General features: G+C 44.1%; 1 protein-coding gene across 3 annotated transcripts in view; it reads left to right on the plus strand.

Moving 5' to 3' along the window:
* LOC135908554 (receptor-type tyrosine-protein phosphatase T-like) overlaps positions 1-22,570 on the plus strand; it is a 143,875-nt gene extending 121,305 nt beyond the window's left edge. For 2 of the 3 annotated variants that reach the window (XM_065440335.2, XM_065440336.2), the window contains 11 exons: positions 419-535; positions 2,043-2,191; positions 9,346-9,481; positions 10,651-10,800; positions 13,908-14,007; positions 14,092-14,168; positions 14,915-15,043; positions 16,175-16,300; positions 19,728-19,879; positions 21,351-21,486; positions 22,390-22,570. In XM_065440335.2, the coding sequence (XP_065296407.1) occupies positions 419-535; positions 2,043-2,191; positions 9,346-9,481; positions 10,651-10,800; positions 13,908-14,007; positions 14,092-14,168; positions 14,915-15,043; positions 16,175-16,300; positions 19,728-19,879; positions 21,351-21,486; positions 22,390-22,464 (1,347 nt within the window). In that variant the 3' untranslated portion in view covers positions 22,465-22,570. The remainder of the gene's footprint in view (positions 1-418; positions 536-2,042; positions 2,192-9,345; positions 9,482-10,650; positions 10,801-13,907; positions 14,008-14,091; positions 14,169-14,914; positions 15,044-16,174; positions 16,301-19,727; positions 19,880-21,350; positions 21,487-22,389) is intronic. The other variant, XM_065440338.2, reaches the window with a different exon arrangement.
* The last annotated feature ends 211 nt before the right edge of the window (positions 22,571-22,781 follow it).

Consider the following 22,781-nt stretch of genomic DNA (forward strand, 5'->3'; position numbering starts at 1 on the left):
ATCAAAAACTCTTCCCGCTGATTTAACATTCCCAATTTTTCTGCTGCAGCTTGCGCGCTATATTAGGCATCGCACACCTTAGCATTGGCACTTATTTATGCGTAGTTTTTCTCGGGGCCAAAGGTTCCATGCTTTTGTTCTTTCGTCATTTACCTAAACTGTGACAAGTGATATTGCAAATACACCTTGTTTTCATGAACTGCGGTTTGTGTGCGAGGCGTACTTGCAGCATTGTATTCAGCAGCAGCATCGGAAATAGGGAGGTAATTTAACTGTATTTCGTGCTTTCCAATTCGCCGACAACGCCCACTCATATATTACGATTGCTTTCGCGAGTTGTGAACAAGTGATAATAAATGAAAACAAATGTCACACCTTTGGCAAATTATTAATCCTTTGCCGGTCATCCTTGTTCCAGACAAAGTGTGAACAGTACTGGCCAGAGACTTCACAGAAGTACGGTAAATTCGTGGTCACCTTGATGAAGACTGACACTCAGGTCGACTTTGTTGTCCGGGAATTTGAAGTCTCACTCGTGAGTGCTCCTTTCTGTCTCCTAAGCAACGAGCTCTTAAAAGACTTTGAGGTAACTTGGACAGGTTTCGAAGAAAAAGAGCAAAAAGCTAAGAAAACTATTTTTTTTTACGTCACAGTGGTTACGTATCTCAACAGTTGTGCAGCTTTTTTTTTACTGTACCCTAACGCTTCAACCATACTTGTTCGTGTTGATAAAAATACTTAGGTGACGTATATGTTTATAACCTCTATTTGCTTACCAATGACTAGCGCTGGTAACCAAGTTATTGATGTGTTAAGCTAGTGTTTACGACGCGATCGTGTTTGCATTGTTATCCTATATCACACCCTTAAGTCCTAGTGCATGAAATATTGAAAAATCGCCATATATAATTGCCATTATTGCATGTTTTCGTTACTATTGCTTGCTTAAGTGAGATCCCGCCTTAAGGGAAAAATGACCATTTCCATAGATTATATGTATGGTGTTGTGGACGTGTTGTCACCATGAATACGAGGCATATAGCGAGAATTTATAGAGCTTGTGTATTTTTCAGTACTTTATATTCGTGCCAACAATACCTATTGATTCATTTCATTTCATTTTAATGTATTTTCACCTTAATGTCCCGGAGACACTACATAACAGAAGGTTTTAATCCTTGCGACAATTTCAGAACAAATGAACAGAACAGCCAAAGCATGTCATTCAGTATTACAAAGCCAAAACAAATGAACAGAACAGCAAAAGCATGTCATTCAGTATTTCGGCCTAGAGACCCTAAAGCGCAAATTCAGTGCACAGGGGAGCAGGTAGTAGATTATGAAGCAGCACTGAACATACGGCAATTACACAATTTTAAAAAGGAGTATTAGAAAGACTAAAGATTTCAACATGTCGAAAACAGCAAAACTTAATAATAAAGCATACCAAACAGCCGCGAGTCACTAAAATAGCCATAGATTTATGCACAGTAAAGAAAAATGCATACTGAATGACAAAAAATAAAGAATAAATCATAGAGAAACGTAAAACGACGATTTACTGAGCCAAAGATAATGCATAACAAAAAGAATATTCGCACAAAAGTGGTTGCAGTCTCTTTACGTGGGCTGCGTTGAAATAATGAATCGACCAGTGAAGTGCTTAGGCGTAATTTTAAGACTGTGGGTGTAAACAGGTATATCACTTGTGCTGCTTTTTAATGCAACACTTGTTTCATAATCCGCATGCAATCGAAATTGAGTGCCCGACATGTGCATTTAAATAAGTGATCTCTAGCTGAACTACCGACCGATAAGAATTGTTCCACTGTCTAAACGATGCGAATTTACAGACGCCTTTTCACCGTTATCTGCCATGGCATCGCGTATCATCGCAATACGAAAAACAGCTGGGCTGCAGGTATACCAAGTAACGCCACGAACAGTTAGCATAGCTGTGGCTTTTTGTATGTTACAGTTAAGTAGACAAATGACACAGTTGCGGTTTGACTCTATCCAATCCTAATGTTTAACTTCACCAGGAAAACAAGCCCAGGACTATTGTTCAATTTCACTTCACCACGTGGACAGATCATGGCGTACCTCTCTATCCTGATGCCTTGTTGCCCTTTCTCAGGCGTATATGGGATTTCCAACCACACGACGACCATCCAATCATTGTTCATTGCAGGTACGTTGAATAACGTGTATTTGTGGCATGCCACATCAAACAACGTTAACAACAGAGCGCTGAAAAAAAAACCTGCCTACATAATCGCACCCAAGATATTCTACTATTTATGCATCCTACAGGTAATAGGTGCCATCGCATATGAGAATAATCGGCAATGAGCCCCCACGTTAAACCGAAAATGTGTACTGAAGTGTGTACATTTAAAACATCTCGTACACAAGCTATAGAAACAAAATGGCACAGCTCAACTTCATCTACTGTGTTTAGGAGCGTTAAAGCCGTGAATGACGCTACGCAATGAAGCTTAAGATAAACGAAACTTAAACTGATATTTCGCTCTTGTGCAGACCACTGTTGGACTTTGCGTGCATGGTTATTGTTGCGTAGAAATATCAAATTGTAAAAGCAGAGTGTTCGAACCGTCATTAGCCTGCGCCTCTGTTTGAAAACAGCTATAGCGTATGGTCATCCTAATATGGACTAACGCAGCCGACTGAAAAAAAAAGAGTGGACCATTAGAGTGCTACATGCTTAATTTTTTTCGACAAAAGGCCATGAAAGCGCATTTAACCCTCAATTTACTATGCGTCAACGTATTATGAGTGCAAATTTAAATGTAATCTAATATGTGGCACTCTCAAATCTCGCTAATTCCCTACCCTGCCTTTGACTGCCAGCTTTCCGGCCAGGTGCCGCCTTGATAGCTTTCTGATGGCACTGTTGTTCATTGTTGTCCTTTTCCCTATTGAAGAAAGGCATACGCCTTATATTACACACGCTAGGAATGGAACAAGTATTACAATAATTGGTTTCAGACAAAATAGTCCGTTGCAGGGGTGATTGGTTTGGGATACGGAGAAGGAAATGCGACATTGGGTACTGAGGGGACTGGTCTTCTTATCAGTGATGCAGAACCACAGCCACCCGAACCGTACCTCAGGAATGTTACGCGCCACCTACGTTGCTTTCTTCCGCGTGGTAGTGGTCCAGTCCTCGTAGAAGTGGACCGTAAAGTCCTCGAGCACAGACAGACCTGAGCTACTTCACAAATACCTTGAATCCCCTGAGCTCGAGTGGTCATAGATGAATTTGTGGACCTCTTCTAGAGAATCCCGTACGATTAAATATGATTGTTGGATGCAAAAATTAACTAGGTGTGCCGATTATTTAAGCGAGTGCCATTAGTTTTCATGGCATTGAACTGGACCATTGCATCATGATCAGCTACATTATATATATATATATATATATATATATATATATATATATATATATATTGTTACGGTGAAGTGAAGGAAGACGTTGAGTTGGACTAGAGAAAGACGAAGTCTGGCGGTTGCCTGAACGCCATATCCATCATTTGTAAATATAAGTTATTTTACACTCGTGGGCCTGCTTTCTTCCCGCAACATTTTGGTGGAAGGTGCGGGGTACCACCACGGAACTTCGCAGCGGACGTCATCTACCTGCTGCCACAATGGCAAATCAACCGACACAAGCGACAACGCCTCGGCAGCCCGTGCCCACGGTCATCCTCACTCACCCACGGGACCCGGGAACATTTTGTGGCACGGACAACGTCGACGTCGAGGACTGGCTTACGATGTACGAGCGAGTGTGCGACAACAACAGGTGGGATCCTACAATGATGCTTGCAAACGTAATATTTTATCTGAAGGGAACTGCGAAGCAATGGTATGACACACATGAAGCTGACCTAACGAGCTGGGATGTTTGCAAAGAAAAAATGCGAGACCTGTTCGGCAGACCTGTCGGTCGTCAGCTGGCAGCTAAAAAAGAACTTGCGTGCCGCGCTCAGACGTCCACAGAATCCTATGTCGTGTACATACAGGATGTGCTGGCCCTCTGTCGCAAGGCTGATGACAACATGACCGAGGCAGACAAGATTGGCCATATATTGAAAGGTATTGCAGACGATGCCTTCAATCTCTTGATGTGTAAGGATTGTGCCACTGTGGATGCAATTATTAAGGAGTGCCGGCGCTTCGAACAAGCGAAGGGCCGCCGCGTCACTCAAACTTTCGACCGGTTGCCCAATACCGCCGCGACATCTTCTTGCGAAGACCCGCCGCGGTTCGTTCAGCCCGCAGGACCGGAAGAAATAACGCGCATCGTTCGCCGTGAGCTTGAGGCCATGGCCCCGGCTCCCGTTCGTTCAGACTGTCGGGAAAGCGTACCCGCTATCTCCCTTATACAAGCAGTCGTTCGGGAGGAAATAGCAAGTTTGGGCATTCCATCTCTCTGCTCAGTCCGCCATACCAACACCTACCAAATTTCTCCGACCGCTCGCTCCCGGACGCAAAGCTTTCCACCACTCCGTCGCAACCCGGCTGAATGGCGCACAGCGGATGATAAACCCATCTGTTTTAATTGTTCCGGTATTGGACACATCGCCCGTCATTGCCGCAACCACTGGTCGTCGCCTCCTCGGTGGTCGTCTCCGAGTCACTACAGCCAAGTACCCGACAATCGCACTTTCTCGCCCTATACGCCGACTAGGAACATCAACGCCGACAGTGCTCCACCAAGATCCAGCCGATCCCCGTCTCCGCAAGGTCGTAGGTCCCGTTCGCCTCTCGTTCACCGCTCTTCGTCCCCTTCTGCAACCGGTCGCTTCGCTTCGGGAAACTAGGCGGTGCAGCTCCCGGAGGTGAAGCTGCAACTCCGACCCGGCCCACAAATCCTCTATTGACCCTGCCTACATGTGGAAACCTGCTGGACATTGAAGTCGATGGCGTTCCTGTTAGATCTCTCGTTGATACAGGAGCGCAGCTTTCAGTTATGAGCGCTGCTCTCCGCCGCCGGCTCAAAAAGGTTCTGACCCCCGCCGTACCGTGCACCGTGCGAGTCGCCGATGGGAGTACGTCACCTGTCCTTGGAATGTGCACAGCACGTGTGACCATTGGGGGCCATTATACCGTTGTTCTATTTATCGTCCTTGAACACTGCCCACACGACCTAATTCTCGGCCTCGACTTCCTTTCGAAACACTCTGCCCAAATTGACTGCTCCGCAGGTGTTGTACAGTTGGACCTGCCGCTTCCTGCCGACGCAACCACTTGTGCTCCACACCGCTTATGTGCTGCTGAATTTGCAAGGCTGTCTCCACAGGCTGCTACAAATGTCCTGCTGACGCCCTGTCCTCCCGTACCTGATGGCGAGTACGTCCTGTCGCCGCTTACTGACGTGGTTTTGTCGCGTAATATTGCCCTACCGAGCACCTTAATTCGGATCCGCGAAAACTGCGCTCGCGTGCCCATCCTCAATTTTGGGTTCTCGTCACATGTTTTGCCACACGGTATCGCCATAGCGCATATCACTCCTTTGGAAGAATTTCAGATTTCTTTTTTGACCTCTGAATCCTTCCTCAGTACGAACGGACCTTTGTCATCCACTCCTTCGTACTCGACGCCTGCGGACGATGTTTCTAAGATGATCGCCCCCGACCTTCCTTCCGAGCAAACAGCAGCTCTTCGTCACCTCCTGTCATCTTATCGGGACATCTTTGATTTGGACGACCGTCCACTTGGCCAGACATCTGTTGTCACGCATCGCATCAACACCGGTGACGCCAGCCCCATTCATAGGCGGCCATATCGTGTCTCGGCAACAGAACGGGCCATCATACAGAAAGAAGTAGACAGGATGATGGACAAGGACATCATTGAACCCTCCAGTAGCCCGTGGGCATCACCGGTTGTCTTAGTAAAGAAAAAAGATAACTCGTGGCGCTTCTGCGTTGACTACCGTCACCTCAACCGGATAACAAAGAAGGATGTTTATCCCTTGCCTCGCATTGATGACGCTCTTGACTGCCTTCACGGATCCCAATACTTTTCATCAATTGACCTCCGCTCCGGCTATTGGCAGATTAGCGTCGATGAGATGGACCGCGAGAAAACCGCCTTTGTCACACCGGACGGTCTGTACCAATTTAAAGTCATGCCCTTTGGATTATGCAATGCGCCAGCTACATTCGAGCGCATGATGGACTCTCTCTTGCGCGGCTTGAAGTGGTCTACATGCCTGTGTTACCTCGACGATGTGATTGTGTTTTCGCCGAACTTTGAGAGCCACCTGCGGCGCCTCACAACCATACTCTCCGTGTTTCGCAGGGCTGGCCTTCAGCTAAACTCCTCCAAGTGCCATTTCGGTCGCCGTGAAATTAACATGCTTGGTCATCTCGTCAACGCCGCCGGAATCCAACCTGATCCACAGAAAGTTCACGCCGTGCGAAATTTTCCTGTACCTTGTTCAACGAACGATGTCCGTAGTTTTCTGGGCTTATGCTCTTATTTTCGGCGATTTGTGAAAAATTTTGCGGACATCGCTCACCCTCTCACTGACCTTCTTAAGAAAGACGCCTCTTTCTCTTGGGGACCGCTACAGGAGAAAGCCTTCTCTACCCTGATTGAGCGGCTTACCACTTCCCCGATTCTCTCCCACTTTGATCCTTCTGCGCCCACTGAAGTACGAACTGACGCGAGTGGTCATGGCATCGGCGCTGTCCTCGCTCAGCGTCAACAGGGCCAAGACCGTGTCATCGCTTACGCTAGCCGCCGCCTTTCCACGCCCGAGCGAAATTACTCCATTACTGAGAGAGAATGTCTCGCGCTCGTATGGGCGGTCGCGAAATTTCGCCCGTACCTTTTCGGTCGGAGCTTCTGCGTTGTCACCGACCATCACGCCCTCTGCTGGCTCTCCTCTTTGAAGGACCCAACTGGACGACTTGCACGTTGGGCATTGCGCCTACAAGAATATACATTTTCTATTATATATAAGTCAGGACGCCTGCATAAAGACGCTGACTGCCTGTCCCGCAATCCCGTGGATCAACCGGACGATACCGATGCAGACTCGGACATGAGTATTCTGTCCCTCTCCGGCTTCCTCCACATTGGCGACGAGCAGCGCAAGGATCCTGTTCTTCGAACACTTATGGACCGCCTAAGCTCCTCGCCCAATGACCCGTCCCTTCGGATGTTCACGTTGCGCGATGGAACTTTATACCGTCGTAGCGTTCGTCCTGACGGCCCGGAGCTCCTCCTAGTCGTCCCCAAGCACCTTCGACTCACCGTGCTCCAGCAACTTCATGACGCTCCTACTGCTGGACATCTGGGCGTCACTCGTACTTACGACCACCTGCGGCGCCGCTTCTTCTGGCCTGGCATTTATCGCTCTGTGCGCCGTTATGTCGCTTCTTGCGACCTGTGTCAGCGCCGGAAGACGCCTGCTATGCCTCCCGCTGGTTTGCTTCAACCCATTGATATACCTACAGAGCCCTTCTTCCGTGTGGGCCTCGACCTCCTTGGTCCGTTTCCAATTTCCATCAAAGGAAACAAATGGATTGCTGTAGCAACCGATTATGCCACTAGATATGCCATCGCACGAGCCCTGCCAACCAGCTGCGCTACAGATGTCGCCGACTTCTTACTAAAAGACGTCATCCTGCACCACGGCGCCCCTCGCCAGTTGCTGACGGATCGCGGCCGCTACTTTCTATCGAAGGTCGTTGATGATCTGCTCCGCTCCTGTTCTACAGAACATCGGATTGCTACCGCGTACCACCCTCAAACGAACGGCCTCACCGAGCGACTCAACCGCACACTCACTGAAATGCTCGCCATGTACGTCTCCAACGATCACCGCGACTGGGACGTCGCTTTACCATACGTCACTTTCGCATACAACTCGTCCCGTCACGACACTGCCGGATTTTCACCATTTTTCCTTTTGTACGGCCGCGACCCCACCTTGCCTTTTGACACGTTGCTACCTTCCGCAGTACAGTCACCCAGCACTGCTTACGCTCGCGAGGCTATTGACTTAGCCGCCCAGGCCCGAGATGTCGCCCGTCATCGCCTCACAGTCTCGCAAGCTTCTCAAAAGCGACGCTACGACCTTCGGCACCGAGACCACCATTTTTCACCTGGTTCCCTTGTCCTTCTCTGGACGCCTTCACGTCGTGTCGGCTTGTCGGAAAAATTACTGTCCCGTTTTTCTGGTCCGTACCAGATCTTACGCCAACTGTCCGACGTGACCTACGAGATCGCCCCACTCGGTCAGCCTTCCGTGCCTCCCAACTTAACCAGTGATGTTGTTCACGTCACCAGGCTCAAGCCCTATGTCCCCCCAATAAGTGAGGCTGTTTAACTTGCACCGGGACGGAGCTCCCCCACCGGGAGGGTGATGTTACGGTGAAGTGAAGGAAGACGTTGAGTTGGACTAGAGAAAGACGAAGTCTGGCGGTTGCCTGAACGCCATATCCATCATTTGTAAATATAAGTTATTTTACACTCGTGGGCCTGCTTTCTTCCCGCAACAATATATATATATATATATATATTTATTTTGCACATGACACTGTGAGTTGCATTCAGAGCATGCTTACGAAAGATAAAAAACTATCTGACTGTTTCCTGAATTAATACTAAGGATGCGTTCTACGTAAAGATGCGGGCGCTATCGGCAACGTATGCTTCAATGTTAGTAACGCTTTGCGGGATCAACATACTATCAAGTTATATCCTCGATCATGTTTTATTCATTATGTTTCAGCTAAAAATATCTGCTATCACAACATTACTCTGCACGAGGAAGTACGAAAGCGTGATTGTGCTTCTACTAAAATGTAGACGTACTGCACTGCACTAAACCATGCGCTCGCTTTTTACCCTTTCCGCATTTCCAACTACAATTTTAATGTGACACGGTACCCTTGAATTTATCCGCTGGCTTTTTTGCTATTCAAACGCAAGCCCACCTACTTCTTTTTAAAAGGCAATACACACCTTTCTTTTTTCATCTCGCTTCCCCACTGTGCTCGCAGACAGTCGTGGGAAATATGAACACAAACCAAAATGCAACCAAGCGAATGAAAAAAAAAAATGGAACCTATGTTTTCGCAATTCACCAGCGCGTGATGTTTCGGTGGCACGTGCATGAAACGATGATTACAAGTAAAAAGCTACGAAGAAATGAATGCTTAAAACATAGATATAGCATAAGTTATATTATAATGTGTTCTTATTTTTGTCAGAAGCGCCACTGAATCTATGATGTGGCATGTTTTTAATATCATTGTGAGTTATGTTTGTCTCAAATATTCTGGTTCTTCTCCACCTCCTCAGCAATGGCATTGGCCGCACGGGGACGCTCATCTTGGTAGACAGCATGCTGTCGCAAGCAGAAGCAGAAGGTGAAGTCAATTTGGTGGCCCACCTGCATGCGATGCGCCAGTGCAGAGTCAACCTTGTTGAGTCCCTGGTAAGAAATATTTATTCGCCCTTTCACTTCACCTCGTTCATGCCCTGCAGCGTGTATATCCACCAGCCGCTAGTGATTAAACGCGCCTGAATGCTTGTCAAGAGTTGCGCAGTGGAGTGCTTGCGGCTGCTTTCATATTATATACATATATATATATATATATATATATATATATATATATATATATATATATATATATATATAGGTATGGAGCCATCGTAGCCTTATGCCAGCGTACGTAAAGATAATACATAGCTGGCAAACATGGCTTCTAGTGAGAAAGCACGAAAAGCAACCTTACCTGCTGTTCAGGGATGGCCAGGAACTTCTAGCGTGCGATGCGGTATGGTTCTGAAAAAAAAGTTACGTACAGTGATTACTACTGATAACCTACCGATCATGACCATTTACAGAAAACAGTATTTAGCTTATAAAGAACCCCCTACCTCTATCCCCCCTTCCTCAACCCGCATTTTTTGTGACCATAAACCTTAAATAAGTTTTAGTACGTTGTGAAAAAAAATAACTACAATCATCTCAAAAACCAGAACGCTTCGTTTTGACTACGTAAAAAACTACAATCATCTCAAAAACCAGAACGCTTCGTTTTGACTACGTAAGTGGCACTTTAATGTAAGAAATCTAGCATGTGCGCCAATAACATCAGAAACAAATTGGTCAACGAAACGCAAGTGCAATTTGTAGGCTTAAATTCGAATTGCACTATTATTTCTAGCCCTAAAAAATGTTCCAACACAACCATATTGCGCGCTAGAAAAATGCTACCTTGTATACTTAGCACTGCTAGGAAACCAACATTTACAGCTTGGAAACTGGTCAATGTTTTCTACTGAGAGGCTTTCTAGCCAATATTTTTATTTCTCAAGAGACAACGCACCCACATCCCATCATAGCACCACTTTCTAACAGAAGTCTGAGTGCCTTATCTATGCTTCAGACACTTCATCGTTAGCTAGGATGCCTTCACGCCATTCATTATCATGACGATCGACGACTCATCGCGTTGTATGGTGAAATTCCTCTTCAATACTTGTTCAGATTGATAAACAATAACACTGGCCAGTATGTGTCTCAATACAATGTGAAATGAATCGTTGCAAATGGCTCGTACTCCAAATTTAAAGTTGCAGAAATTTATCTCTTTGTAGGAGCAGTACATTTTCGCGTATATGGCTCTGGTGGAGATACTGTGCTTGAAGAATCACAAGCTCTCTGTGAAGGAGTTCAGGACACTATACCAGAAACTGAAAGCCAAAAGCTCAGCAACAGGAAAGAGTGCTATTGAGCTTGAGTACGAGGTAGGTTGTTTTCACGCTATTTGTTTTCAATGGTATACTGAAGTGTAAGTTCTCAATACCGCCTCCAAATGTTCGAGTGTGTCACTCAATGGGTATGTGAGTGAGTGCATGGCTTATGTGTGTGCGCGTACTTGCATGTAGATAGAAAAAACTGATATTACATGAAGCGCTGCTTTTCTATACCTCGGAGGAATAATACATTGCAGTACTGCAGCAGTCAATATCTGGAGCACGGACACTGTATCAAATGCTAACGTGCTGCACCAATCGATATCACTGCTAAAACTGAGCTCGTCATGTTTACAAAAGAGGTCCTCATTCTGTTTCCTCGACTTCTTTTGGCGAAAAAATGTCATAACATCTTACGCCAGTTCTTAGTGAAAGAATGAATATTAGGATCGATGCTTTAAAGCCCTTCAGTGATAAAGGAGTGCGTGATATTGAAAAAGAAATCAATTTCAATTTGCGTTTCCACTTCTAAGCGCAGTGCCAATGTGGTCACGGCAACATAGCTTATTTCTTGGTACAAGTGTGTCTTTTCCTCGCAGAAAACGCTTTCGCCGGATTCATTTCTCGTTTATTTTCGGAAGTAACGTAGCTTTTAATTGCAAAGATGAATTACAAATCCTGAGCGACGCTTGCCGCCGTAGCTCACAGGACACAGTGCTGCGCCGCTGAGTAGAAGGTTGCGAGTTCGATCTCAGTCCCAGCAGGTGCTTTCTTATGAAGGCGAACTGCCTAAAATCTCGCATCCCGCGCGTTGCATGGACGCTAAAAGAACCGTTGGTGGTGAATTATATTTAAGAAGACCACACTATTGTGTGCCTCGTTATTGGATTGTGGTTTCGACATGTAGTATTTAGGAATTTAAATATTTTTATTGATTTGCCGCAAGTTATTGCTATAAACTATAGGCGGTGGGTTAGGTGACTACGATTTCCCCAATGACGTATGGGTATTATCGTGCGTCATGCAGGATGTGACTCATTGCTTTTTGAAACTAAATCATTCCTTAAGCGCAATATTATCAACTTTTTTAGTGCGTTTTATGGTAAAAATGATTTTCTTATGGTTTGCCGGACTAAAAATGCTGGTATTTTTTGTGCTCGTGGGCTGCTGCAGTTTGTCATTGCATCTTCTGCTGTTAAACTTGGCGCGAAATTTGGAAGAACAAAGAATAAATCTGTTTGCGTGCTGTAAAAGTGTTTTTAGTGCACGATGGCAGCATTTCGAGTGTTGTCACATCTATTGTTTTCCACGTCCAACCTATAACCAAGGCAACCATGACTCGATGTGAGGTCGCGGTTCAGTGGGATTGCCGTGTATTGAAATAATGATCGTACCCTTGGGTACGATTGCTTCTAGAGGTAAAATTGTTGCAGAGGCAAGCCGAAATTGATATTCATTATACGATCAGGTGTGCAAGAAATGGGAATGGTCAAACGTGAAATTATTCGACTTATAGGTAGTGAGTCAGTGCGGATGTTCGCATTAAGACGTCTCCGTTCACGCAAAAATATTTAGGTATACCCCCCAGAGCAGCATGGTTTGACGTACTTTTGCGACGACCTTCAATAATGCGCGGTAATTCTCAGAATTACCGCTTGTGAATAATTCAGTAGTGCATAAACAGAGTACTACTTTAAGGTAATGAAGTCCCTACAGATAACATAGGTACTTTTTTTAGGAACGAGTGGAGAGGGTGGAATATTTGCATGCAACAACAAGGCGCTGTACAATTAGTGTGAACACTAGCAGCAGTTTTTCAGCTGCGCCATCGGTGGCAATTTCTTAGGGATTCGTAGTTAATTAGGTTGAACCAAACCGACTCAGAAACACAAATCGGCCCCGAAAGAGGTCCAGTAGGCTTAATTTTACGATCCTATATGTCCGCAGAGAGTGCTTAGAATGCTCACACTCAATTTCAATTTCAAACCTGTCAATAACTATGGCGTATGCTATTTTTTTTTTGTCACAGAAAAGATTACCAATTCTATGTTTTGTCTTACAATGAGCTACGCATGAGCGCCAAACAAGCAATTTGCACAAGGCTCTAAAGAATCGAGTCTTCATCTACATAAATGTGCTATAAATTTGCGTCGGTGAGGAGTACGATGATTGACTCTTTAGTGTGTCCACTAAAGTGCCAATGTTTCATTCATTTTCATCTAATGGGAAACGTTATCTCTTATAAGATATAGTAAAATATAGTACTCGTAATGTAAACCATTTCATCCACATTCTTTTGTTTTGCAGTGTTACACAGACACTGCTTTATGGTTATTCGATGCACTGTAGCACATATAGCTTTAGCAAGGCGGTGTGCAGACGATGAACTGATTAAAAAAAGCGTTTCATTCATAACTGTTCGTTGTCATTCGACGACCACCTTCAGTTATATTACGCCCACATCAGGATTGGCTACTAGTTTGTCTTGTGAAGAATTCTAGTGAAAGACCTTTTCCACAATACGCACCCGTTTCTTCCGTCATTGCCTGAGAAAAGCAAAAGCGCTCCTAAATTTGATTGGCCAAGTTCTGCGTGCTCGAATGGGCAGATATTTTTCGACGAACATGCGTTCTGAAGACTTCGATAAATGGCATCTCCTGAGAGCAGATCGATAGCAACATGTTGTCACTTCAATAAAACATTGTGTAGCTTTCAGAAAAAAAATTCTTGTCTTTCAAACACTTCAGGAATGATGTTTTCTTGGCTCCCGAGTTGGAACTAAAAGAATAAAAGTTTGAAAAATCTGTTTCTAAAAAAAGATATTGTCCACATTTCATGAACATTTCAAAGCCTTGTAATTAGAAGCAGCAGGATGTAGCAAAAAAATACAGCTTGAAGAAACCTTGCCTGCAAGGCTTGACGCACCTAGGGGATCAGGGCAACAATCACAGAAAATTTACGTTTTTTCAATTTGTTTGCCCAGCGTCCTTAAACCAATCATATATTTCCATTTTTTTAACATGCTCAATCCAGTTCTATAGATTCTTCTATCGCCATGATAAGTTACTCTCTTCTATAAATTGTTATATCGGCAGTACACGTCGTTCATTTATATCGCGGGTAGGGGATATAATGATTGAATTTAATTTTTTCAACAGGAACTAACCCGTATATGCCCTCTTGCGGCCCCGGATGAGTACAAGAGTGCACGGAACGGAAAAAATGCAGCCAAAAATCGGTCATCTAAACTTTTGGCATGTAAGCAACACCCGATTGGGGCTATGTATTGCATGACATGTAGGCATGTTTTATAGGCGGTGCTATCTCTATTTATATTTCCAGGTGACAGCAGGAGACCACTTTTGAGTGTCACAGCTGACGGATCAAAGACAGACTACATAAACGCCGTCTACGTGGATGTAAGACATCTAATTTGAGCCTGTGCGGTTTCTTTCATCAAAACGATTGAGAGTGGGGTTGAATGAACAATCTCAACTTTTACTAAACAGATACCCAGCACAGTAACTGGAACATTGGCTATCATTTGTGGATTTCAGTTTGCTGCACGGCGAAGGCTTGTTGCATGCAGGCCTTATCGAAAACCCGGTCTTGTGATAGCCAAGCCCAATTGGGGCCATGCTCTTTCCAAATTACCTAAAAACACCATGTTCTTCCTCCCTCAACCGTGTCCGTGCTTTGTTGTGGCTTCGGATTTTATTACTTTACAAAGCCAACGCCACTGTTTCGTATATGTCACATGACCTTCCTGACACCTTATTCTCAGCCGGAATGTAGTGTACCAGCGTTCGTTACCAATGATGTTTGTATCTACCTTTCGATGTTACGCCATCACTCATCGTGTGGCCCGTACCTTGAAGCTCCAAGTATATTCATCGCAGTTTTTTCATTTCAACATAGGATAGAAATCCGTAATTATAGTCCTAGGGAAGTTAGAGTTTTCCGCCGTAGCTTGTATGATGTAGTTATTTCGTTCATAAAGCTGAGTCCTATCCTTCTATAGCTTTTCTTCTCACAGTGCTGACTGACTCTCGTTCGTGGTGCGAGGAGACCTAACATTTGGACTCAATCTTTTGAGAAAATTAAACAGTGGTTGACGTCCCGTTGAACAGCAAAAAAATTGGAAGTGTATGCCTTGCTTGCGCAGGGTTTCAAGAGGCGAAAAGCGTACCTTGTGACACAACTGCCTTTGCCAGGAACAATCGATGACTTCTGGGAAATGCTGGCAGGCAGTGGCTCTGTCACGCTTGTCACGCTGGGTACTCTCCAAGATGAGGTAAGGCGAGCTATCACAACGTACTCTTCTTTAATGCACACATAATCTTTTCATCACCATCCTTACATAAGAAAATAATAATCGCTGAAGATAAGCTAAGCAAGCTATTACTTTCGTTTACCTAAAGTTTTTCTAGGTGAATAGTGAAAAACAATTATAATTGTTCGCCTAAGATAACTATATGACAAAGCAAAAGTCGATGAAATGGCATGTTGCTGGTGCACAAAACAAAAAAAGTATTTGTCTCACGCTGGGCCTCAATTTGAGCGTAATCTTACCATTTAAGAAACATTGCACATATGTACCGCAGCCAATTTTTTTTGTCAATTCATCATCATCATCATCAGCCTGGTTGCGCCCACTGCAGGGCAAAGGCCTCTTCCATGCTTCTCCAACAACCCCGGTCATGTACTAATTGTGGCCATGCCGTGCCTGCAAACTTCTTAATCTCATCCGCCCACCTAACTTTCTGCCGCCCCCTGCTACGCTTCCCTTCCCTTGGGATCCAGTCCGTAACCCTTAATGACCATCGGTTATCTTCCCTCCTCATTACATGTCCTGCCCATGCCCATTTCTTTGTCAATTAGAAATATTTATTTGGTAAAGAAAAATCACTTAGTCTTAAGAACACCTTGTCTGAGGAAACGGGCAGTCTGGCATGGTCCGTGGCCGGAAGTCTTGCTACCAACAAATGATTGAATAAACCTGACCAAAATCAAATGATCAAAATAAAAAAAATGCTAATGAAGAGTTGCTGTTTCCTGAAACAAAACTACTAACAGAAATAGCTTGATGAGCTGACATATCGCGGTTAATAAGCGTGGTACGTGTTGCTACTCAACAGTGCGTTAAGAAGGAAACAAGTAAGTTGCATAAAGCAGCGGAGAGGCTGCTTTCATTATTATCGCAACATTCATTTTTTGTAAATGATCAAATGCAAATAAAAGTTGATTGAAGTATTCTTGATTGATTACATAAATACCCATGTTCCGAATGAACAACACTTCAAGGAATCGAGAAGGTACCCTTCTATCATCCTTCCATATTAGTGTGGAGCTCTGTCGTAAGATGCAATATTTCTTGATGTAATGCAAAAAATTATGCGTACCCTTTTTCTATTCTATCCAATAGACGACGCCAAAGTTCTGGCCAAGTCTGAAGACAACCGTGAAATACGGGAGAACTGTGGTGGAGCAGATAGACACTCAGGATTTCCGAGGCCTTCTGGTTCGGACATTTAAGGTCATCCATGGTTCGGTACGTCATACGATCGCGTTTTATTTTTTTTTTCAAGTTTATCATGTACAGCTGTTTGGCTTCCGAAAAACATGGATGCGTAAACATTTCTCAAAAGCTAGTGTTTTTTATGCATCCTGATCCTGCTTGAAAGCGAGCCCCTCAGGTAGCTGCACATCTTTGTTTATCGAAGCTCCATAAAACCGTTTATTGCAGTATCTTTAGAGCTAGGAAAGCAGCTTGTGGTGTTCCAACCTGAACTTCATAATTTGTTATCAGAAATTGATGATATCGCGTGACCTCACGAGAGCATACTTATGTGCTTGAAGGAGATGTATCTAAGTTGACTATGTTTTAATTTCTTTTTAAATATTTTTGCCGACTGTCGCATCAGTTGAGTCAAGTTGGTCAGAGAATCAACCCTTCGTCGCAGCTGATGATTTCGCACACGGTTTATAACAGCGCGTTCAATGAAACTCGTTGGTAAATCTTGTGAAACAGCAGATGTTTAGCGTTGCGAGAAAGTGCTACTTCTAATCCTTTAGTAGAGCATAATATCATGCATGTCGACTTCGGTTGAAGGTTAAAGAACCATGTTGCAAATGATTTTAATCTCGAGCCATTAAGGTGGCGTTTCTCTCGGCCCAAGTACTGTAGCGGGGCGTGTAGTCTGGCCAAGTGTTGTAAACTTACACAGAGCGCAACATATTGACAAGAAACTGGCGTTTAGATTACGTTCTCAGAAGCACCAAAATTGGCAGTAAGGTCATGGCGTAGAAAAATTCCGAAAGGACTTGTGACACTCATTTTTAAAAAAATAATTTATAAACACGCACTCTACACATGAACCTTATCATTGGCGCAAAATCATTTCTTTTGCAAAAAATATTGGTTTGGTTGCTGAAAATTTGTACATGTGTTGTTTATTGTGAGTCAGAAATAAGAGCCACTATTATGAGCACAATGAACTCAGCGCTATGGAAAGCGCAAAGATAACAGCTTAATCAGTAACTACGGATGGCCTTAGTAAGCTCGGCATCGTGTCATTTCTCAGAAGATAAGGGCACGTATGTGTTTACAGCTTCTAAAACAACTCAATGCTTAAAGCAACGTAATAGCCGCTGCGAGAGAATGGACTCTATAATTCCTATTTTTCTTAAACATATGCAAAGGTATGCCACTTATACGTTTCGAATGTATACCAGTGCTCTCGCGCCATCATTCGAAATAAACAGGTACATTTTTTTTGTGGAACATGTGCGCCAACACTGGTGGACGACACTACAAAGACATAGGAGCTGCTTACATCCAGCTGTATCTGGTATTTTCCAGAGGAAAGACAACGTAAGGCTAAAGGACAGCTTCCTTGGACGAGGATGTCGTCAGTCACTAAAATTGCAATGAGAACATAACTGCAGTGAAGCGTTATAAAAGCAGAAGCGTCACCATTAACCTTTCTTGTTTTGCGGCGACAGTGGTTAACTGGCAAACTGGGTTTGCCGTAAGTCCGTCTGTTTCGTATGCCCACTCATTCGGTGAGGCCAGCGACGACCACTCTCGTAATCGAACACACACACCAATGACTCCTTTCTTTGTTAAGACACCTTGTCATCCACAGCTTCGCCATTCCTACAGAGCGAATAAAAATCGAACTCCTACACAACCGCCCCCACTGGCATTCGAATCCGTTCCAGTGAATCAATGCGTATTTGCAATGTATTTGCAAGCAACGTGTAAAACGCAAGCCACTGCGCTATCGCTGAAGAGCCATGCTGGGGAACTAGTGCAACCTTTCCTGCTCCGCACATACTTAGAGAGCAGTGGAATCTCTGCGTGTATTTGGGAGGCCATTATTCGTCCATTGTAGTGTACGAGGAATAGATTCTGTGGATCGCGCAGAAAAAATTTTCTTGACAAGATAATGGTGTGTTCGCGGGAAATTATTGATTGTCACACTCTTGAAAACACCGCCGGCGGTGGCATAAATGAGGCTTACAAGACAGCGATGATGATAAGTCTCAAATATGGCACAATCTTCACACCACAGGTGGCGCCGACGTTAATTAAGGTTGTTGATGGAAATTAGCAACTTCGACAGTGTCGACAACGTCAGCACCAACAAGAGATGTCGCAACAGCGCCACGTAGCTAACTCGGTAACTCAGAGCATTCACAGTTACCGAGTGCCGTACGATGTGTTACCGCAAATGCACAGAGAAAATGGAAAATTTCAAATATATCGGTCATGGCACTGCGCGAGTTCACTCATGACATCAGTTGTTGTAGAATTTCTGGGCTCAGAGTCAATTTGAGGAACTACGGCACGACTTTCAAAACATGTAATCGAGCCTTAAATGCACGAAAGCTTTAACGCAGCAGCTGCTTCCTCACCTGCTGCCTAAATATTGACTTACATAAAGACTGATTACAAAAAATTGTAAAGAGACAAATTTGAATAATTTAAAATGCCGCGCTGCAGTCACCTCAACCATGTGGGTTCTTGTACGTTGTACTTCTCAGCGATGGAAACATGGAAGTGTGATTCTTTTGCACAAAACAAACAAAATCAACATAATGCACCGAGCTCTTCTTAATCAAATATAATGAATAATAGAATGCTAAATCTCTGTGAACCAAAAAAAGAAGAAGAATCTGCGGAAGCCTTTGGCCACACTGCCAATAAAAAGTTCTATAAAGGCATGCTTTTTACCTAAGTATATGTAACCTACTTGGACAAGGGAAGTCTGAGAGCTCTTATGTCTGTCGAAGTTCGTAATTTCAATTTCCGTACGTGTATTACTGTTTCATGCACAAAGGAAGTTGAGTTCATCATAGAGAAGGAAATGTCGCAGTTTATCTTATGTTCTCTATCTTTTCCCGTATTATCACACAGTTCAAATAACATTTCATGAATTATAAAAAAATGAATGCTTTTTGAAATAATTTCTTCTCATTAGACGTTTTTGTACGAAAACACGCTTCCCCGGCCTTCGGCAAACCAATCTATAACCGACGAGTTCGTTTTGAGTTACTCGTAGTGTGTCAATGCCAATATTTAAGAAAGAAGCAGGCAACCAAAAAAAATATCGTGTTTCCCCGAACTGCAACAACAGCAATAATCAAAGGATATGCTCATCGTCACTGGGGAATAACTCATCTTCACTGGGAACTGCCACTGTCGCAAAACATGAGTTAACTTCACATCCGAAAGGACCGCTGAAGCCTGCCGTCTTTCTTGTGCAACTGCTCCGAGCACCAACCGTGTCTAAGCAAAATGATATCGTCATAGCGAACTGCGACGTCATAGAAAATGTACCCTTAACGCTACAATCAGCGGCGATACACGAGCATGCCATCATTTGTGACACTCGCCACGTGGTTCAGAGTAGCACATTTCTAGCCCAGTTACTGTCGTGCTCCATGCAAACAGCGGCTTACTCGGTTTGCAGCAACCAGCGCGCATAGTGAAGCAGTTCCGCTCACAGTCGTGGTACAGGAGCAGCACCGTGCCGAGCTCTTGCGACGTGGTGCTGGAGATACTGCAGCGCGTCAACCGGTGGCAGATGCAAGCCGAAGGGAGAACAGTCGTGGTGCAGTGCCTGTGAGTGCAATAGAGTACAGTAGCTCCTCGATATCAGTTGGTACAACATACTTCGCGTTTACGTAATTAAACGAAAAAATATCAAGGAAGAAAGGAATGTAGAATTTTACTACGAATAATGTATGACAAAATATAAAGTTGAAATTTTCCCGAAATGTGGCGCGCAAACGTGGAGCTGCCACGCAACCACTCACGTAAAAGTGACATACACGTGTCTATATTGCGAATGTTTGCGGCAGGGCAACGCAATGAAGAAGAAATTCTATTAAATGAACAATTGTCACCCACCTGGCTGCAGCGCAGAGCTTCAAAGGAAACCCTTACGAATCTCTCAGCAAGAAAGCTCCACTATGGCACTGCGGAATGAGGACGGCATTTTCTTCAAGTACGAAAGTTTCTTTTCGAGAAACTCGATGGGCTTCCTCTGTAGCTTCGTGCAGGCTCAGATAATGTTTCTAAAGTTAACCATTCCTTGTGTTCTTTATCTGATAATAGCTACTAGCAGGTAACTGGAATGCTTAGAAACGTAACTGCGCAAATTCTCTCCACCTTCATTCTAAAGGCGCACGCAGTTAGTAGTCCACTCTTCTGTATGCGGGTCTAATTTACTACTTGGAACATTCATAACTATTTAGATGCCAGCAAGTTACAGAAAAAAAAGGATTAGTGTGACTCTGCGCTGAGGCTAAGTGCCAACATTTTTGTAAGCCAGGTCGAATAGAATCAGAAATTTTGGTTGTAGAATGTTTTGCTACAGTTTAACTTGTTAACTCCACGAATCCCTCAATAGCGTGCTTGACATGCTGGAGGCAGTTTTGATATATGCATCGTTCTGCAAACCTATTTTTTTTATAAATGATGCGCTAATTATTCTGCGACTATATCATTATATTGATTTTCGTTAGAAGGAATCCTGCATGACTTGAACTAGATGTGAAGAAGCTGTTCTAATTTTGCTTGCTGGAGAATGCTGCTTGGATTTCTTGGAGTCGAGTATTAGCTCTATCCACAGTCCCGAGCTAAATTTTGTGGTTATTATCCGCCATGAGATGAAGTAGACATGCATTCATTTTTCTTTCATTTCCAAAACCTAGCTATTAAATAAATGCTCATAAAAGTTAGAACATGTCGTATGACCTCTGCCTTCCGACTTTGAAACTACGACTACACTTTAAAAAAGTTTACACCGTTTGGGTTGTATTTTGTCCCCAAACAATAATCGTCATCTGTCTCGCCCGCATTTCCTTTCTTTAACGCTGCGAGCCCGGTACTTCCTGGTCCGAAACGGCTTGAGCGTTATCAGCTTGACACAGCACTCTCGACGGGAAAGTAACGAGCGCCGAGTTTTCAAGATAGGAAACGCAAGTAAGGTTGATGACGATCATTGTTTTGTGCAAGATAAGCCCCGAGGGGTGTAAACTTCTTTTACGGTGTATTCCCGCATATGTTGTGATGTTCCTTTTGATTTCAGGGATGGCTGCCAGAAAAGCGGCCTGTACTGCGTGTCGGCAGCGATATGCGATCAGCTCAAACTGGAACAGGAACTCGACGTGTTCCGATCAGTGCGCAACGTGCGCAGTAGCCGTCCCGAATTCATCGTCGACTCGGTAAGTGCATAGAGTGTGGCTCATAGTGTTCCACATCGGTTAGTTCATCTATGCTCTCAACATGGAGGGCTCACCATGGCAACGCGTTTTCTTGTTCGTGGAAAATAAGCAGCGGGATACAGTCCAGTTTCAGTCAATGCTTAGTGCACCATGGTATATCACTGCACGGGGTACCACTAGTTTAGTGAATCGATATCAACATGGGAGCTGCGCATCTGGCTACACTAATACCTCGAATGCAGTACGAGAAGGCATGATTTCAGGTGGAGTTCTTGAAAGTAAGTTTAAACAATCTATGCTGATGTAAACAGTGCCAGAGTGAACACGGGACACTAGTAGTAAGGCGACAGGGAAGAAGCGCTCGTCCTTGTCGCCTGACTACTAGTGTCCTGTGTCCATTCTTGCGCTGGTTACGTCAGCATGGAATACCAACTAGCGCGGTCTCACGGCTTAAAATAATCCTTCAGGTTTTTCAGTTCCTATGAAAGCGTAGTGCTCTCAAAGAAAACTGGAAGCCGTGAAAGAAGGTTTGCTTTTTGTCAGGTATTTTCTATCAACATCGGCATCCAATTCCAATTTACGTTTGCTACATTTTTTTTCCTTGAGTCTTGTTCAGTTCTCTTAGGATCCGACTCGGGACATATCCTCAGTGCACTGCTGGAGCAATTTGAGAATTGTAACGCACAGTTCACTTAGGCAATGACGATGCAGCGGTTCATATCTGCAATTGCAGTTGGATATTACTACTGCTCCTTACAAAAATGTACTATGTATGCTTTGCACTTTTGAAATTGTATTCAGTTGATGGCGATGTATACAAAGTGATCTGGTTTTCTGATGAGTTCTTTATTGCGGCACTGTCATGATCTCGTAAAAGAACTCTTCTCTCTTTCTGTTTTACAGGAGCAATACGCCTTTTGCTACGACTTGGCTCTCAGCTTCTTGAATACGTTTGACACCTACTCCAACTTTCAGTGAACTCGCGGTGTATATCTTATTTATGGAGGCCGTTTTCTACCGACTGCAAGATATTCAACAGGATGAGAGAAAAGAGCAGTTTCGAAGTAAAACGTCGTAATTTTTACTCGGAGTTCCTTCTCTTACCAATGGTCTCCACGAGAAACACAAAAATCACGCGCATTTAGTCTGAAAGCGCTCGCCAAGCATGACCCAGCAAAAGAGGGGCATAGTTCCTACCTTTGTCGATTACAACGAACCTTTCTTGTAATGCTTGTTCATCAGAGATTTCGAAAATAGCAGCTCATAAAGATAAATTGACGAAGGAAATTGTAGGT

Source organism: Dermacentor albipictus, chromosome 9 (genome assembly GCF_038994185.2).
Source record: "Dermacentor albipictus isolate Rhodes 1998 colony chromosome 9, USDA_Dalb.pri_finalv2, whole genome shotgun sequence".
NCBI lineage: Eukaryota > Metazoa > Arthropoda > Arachnida > Ixodida > Ixodidae > Dermacentor > Dermacentor albipictus.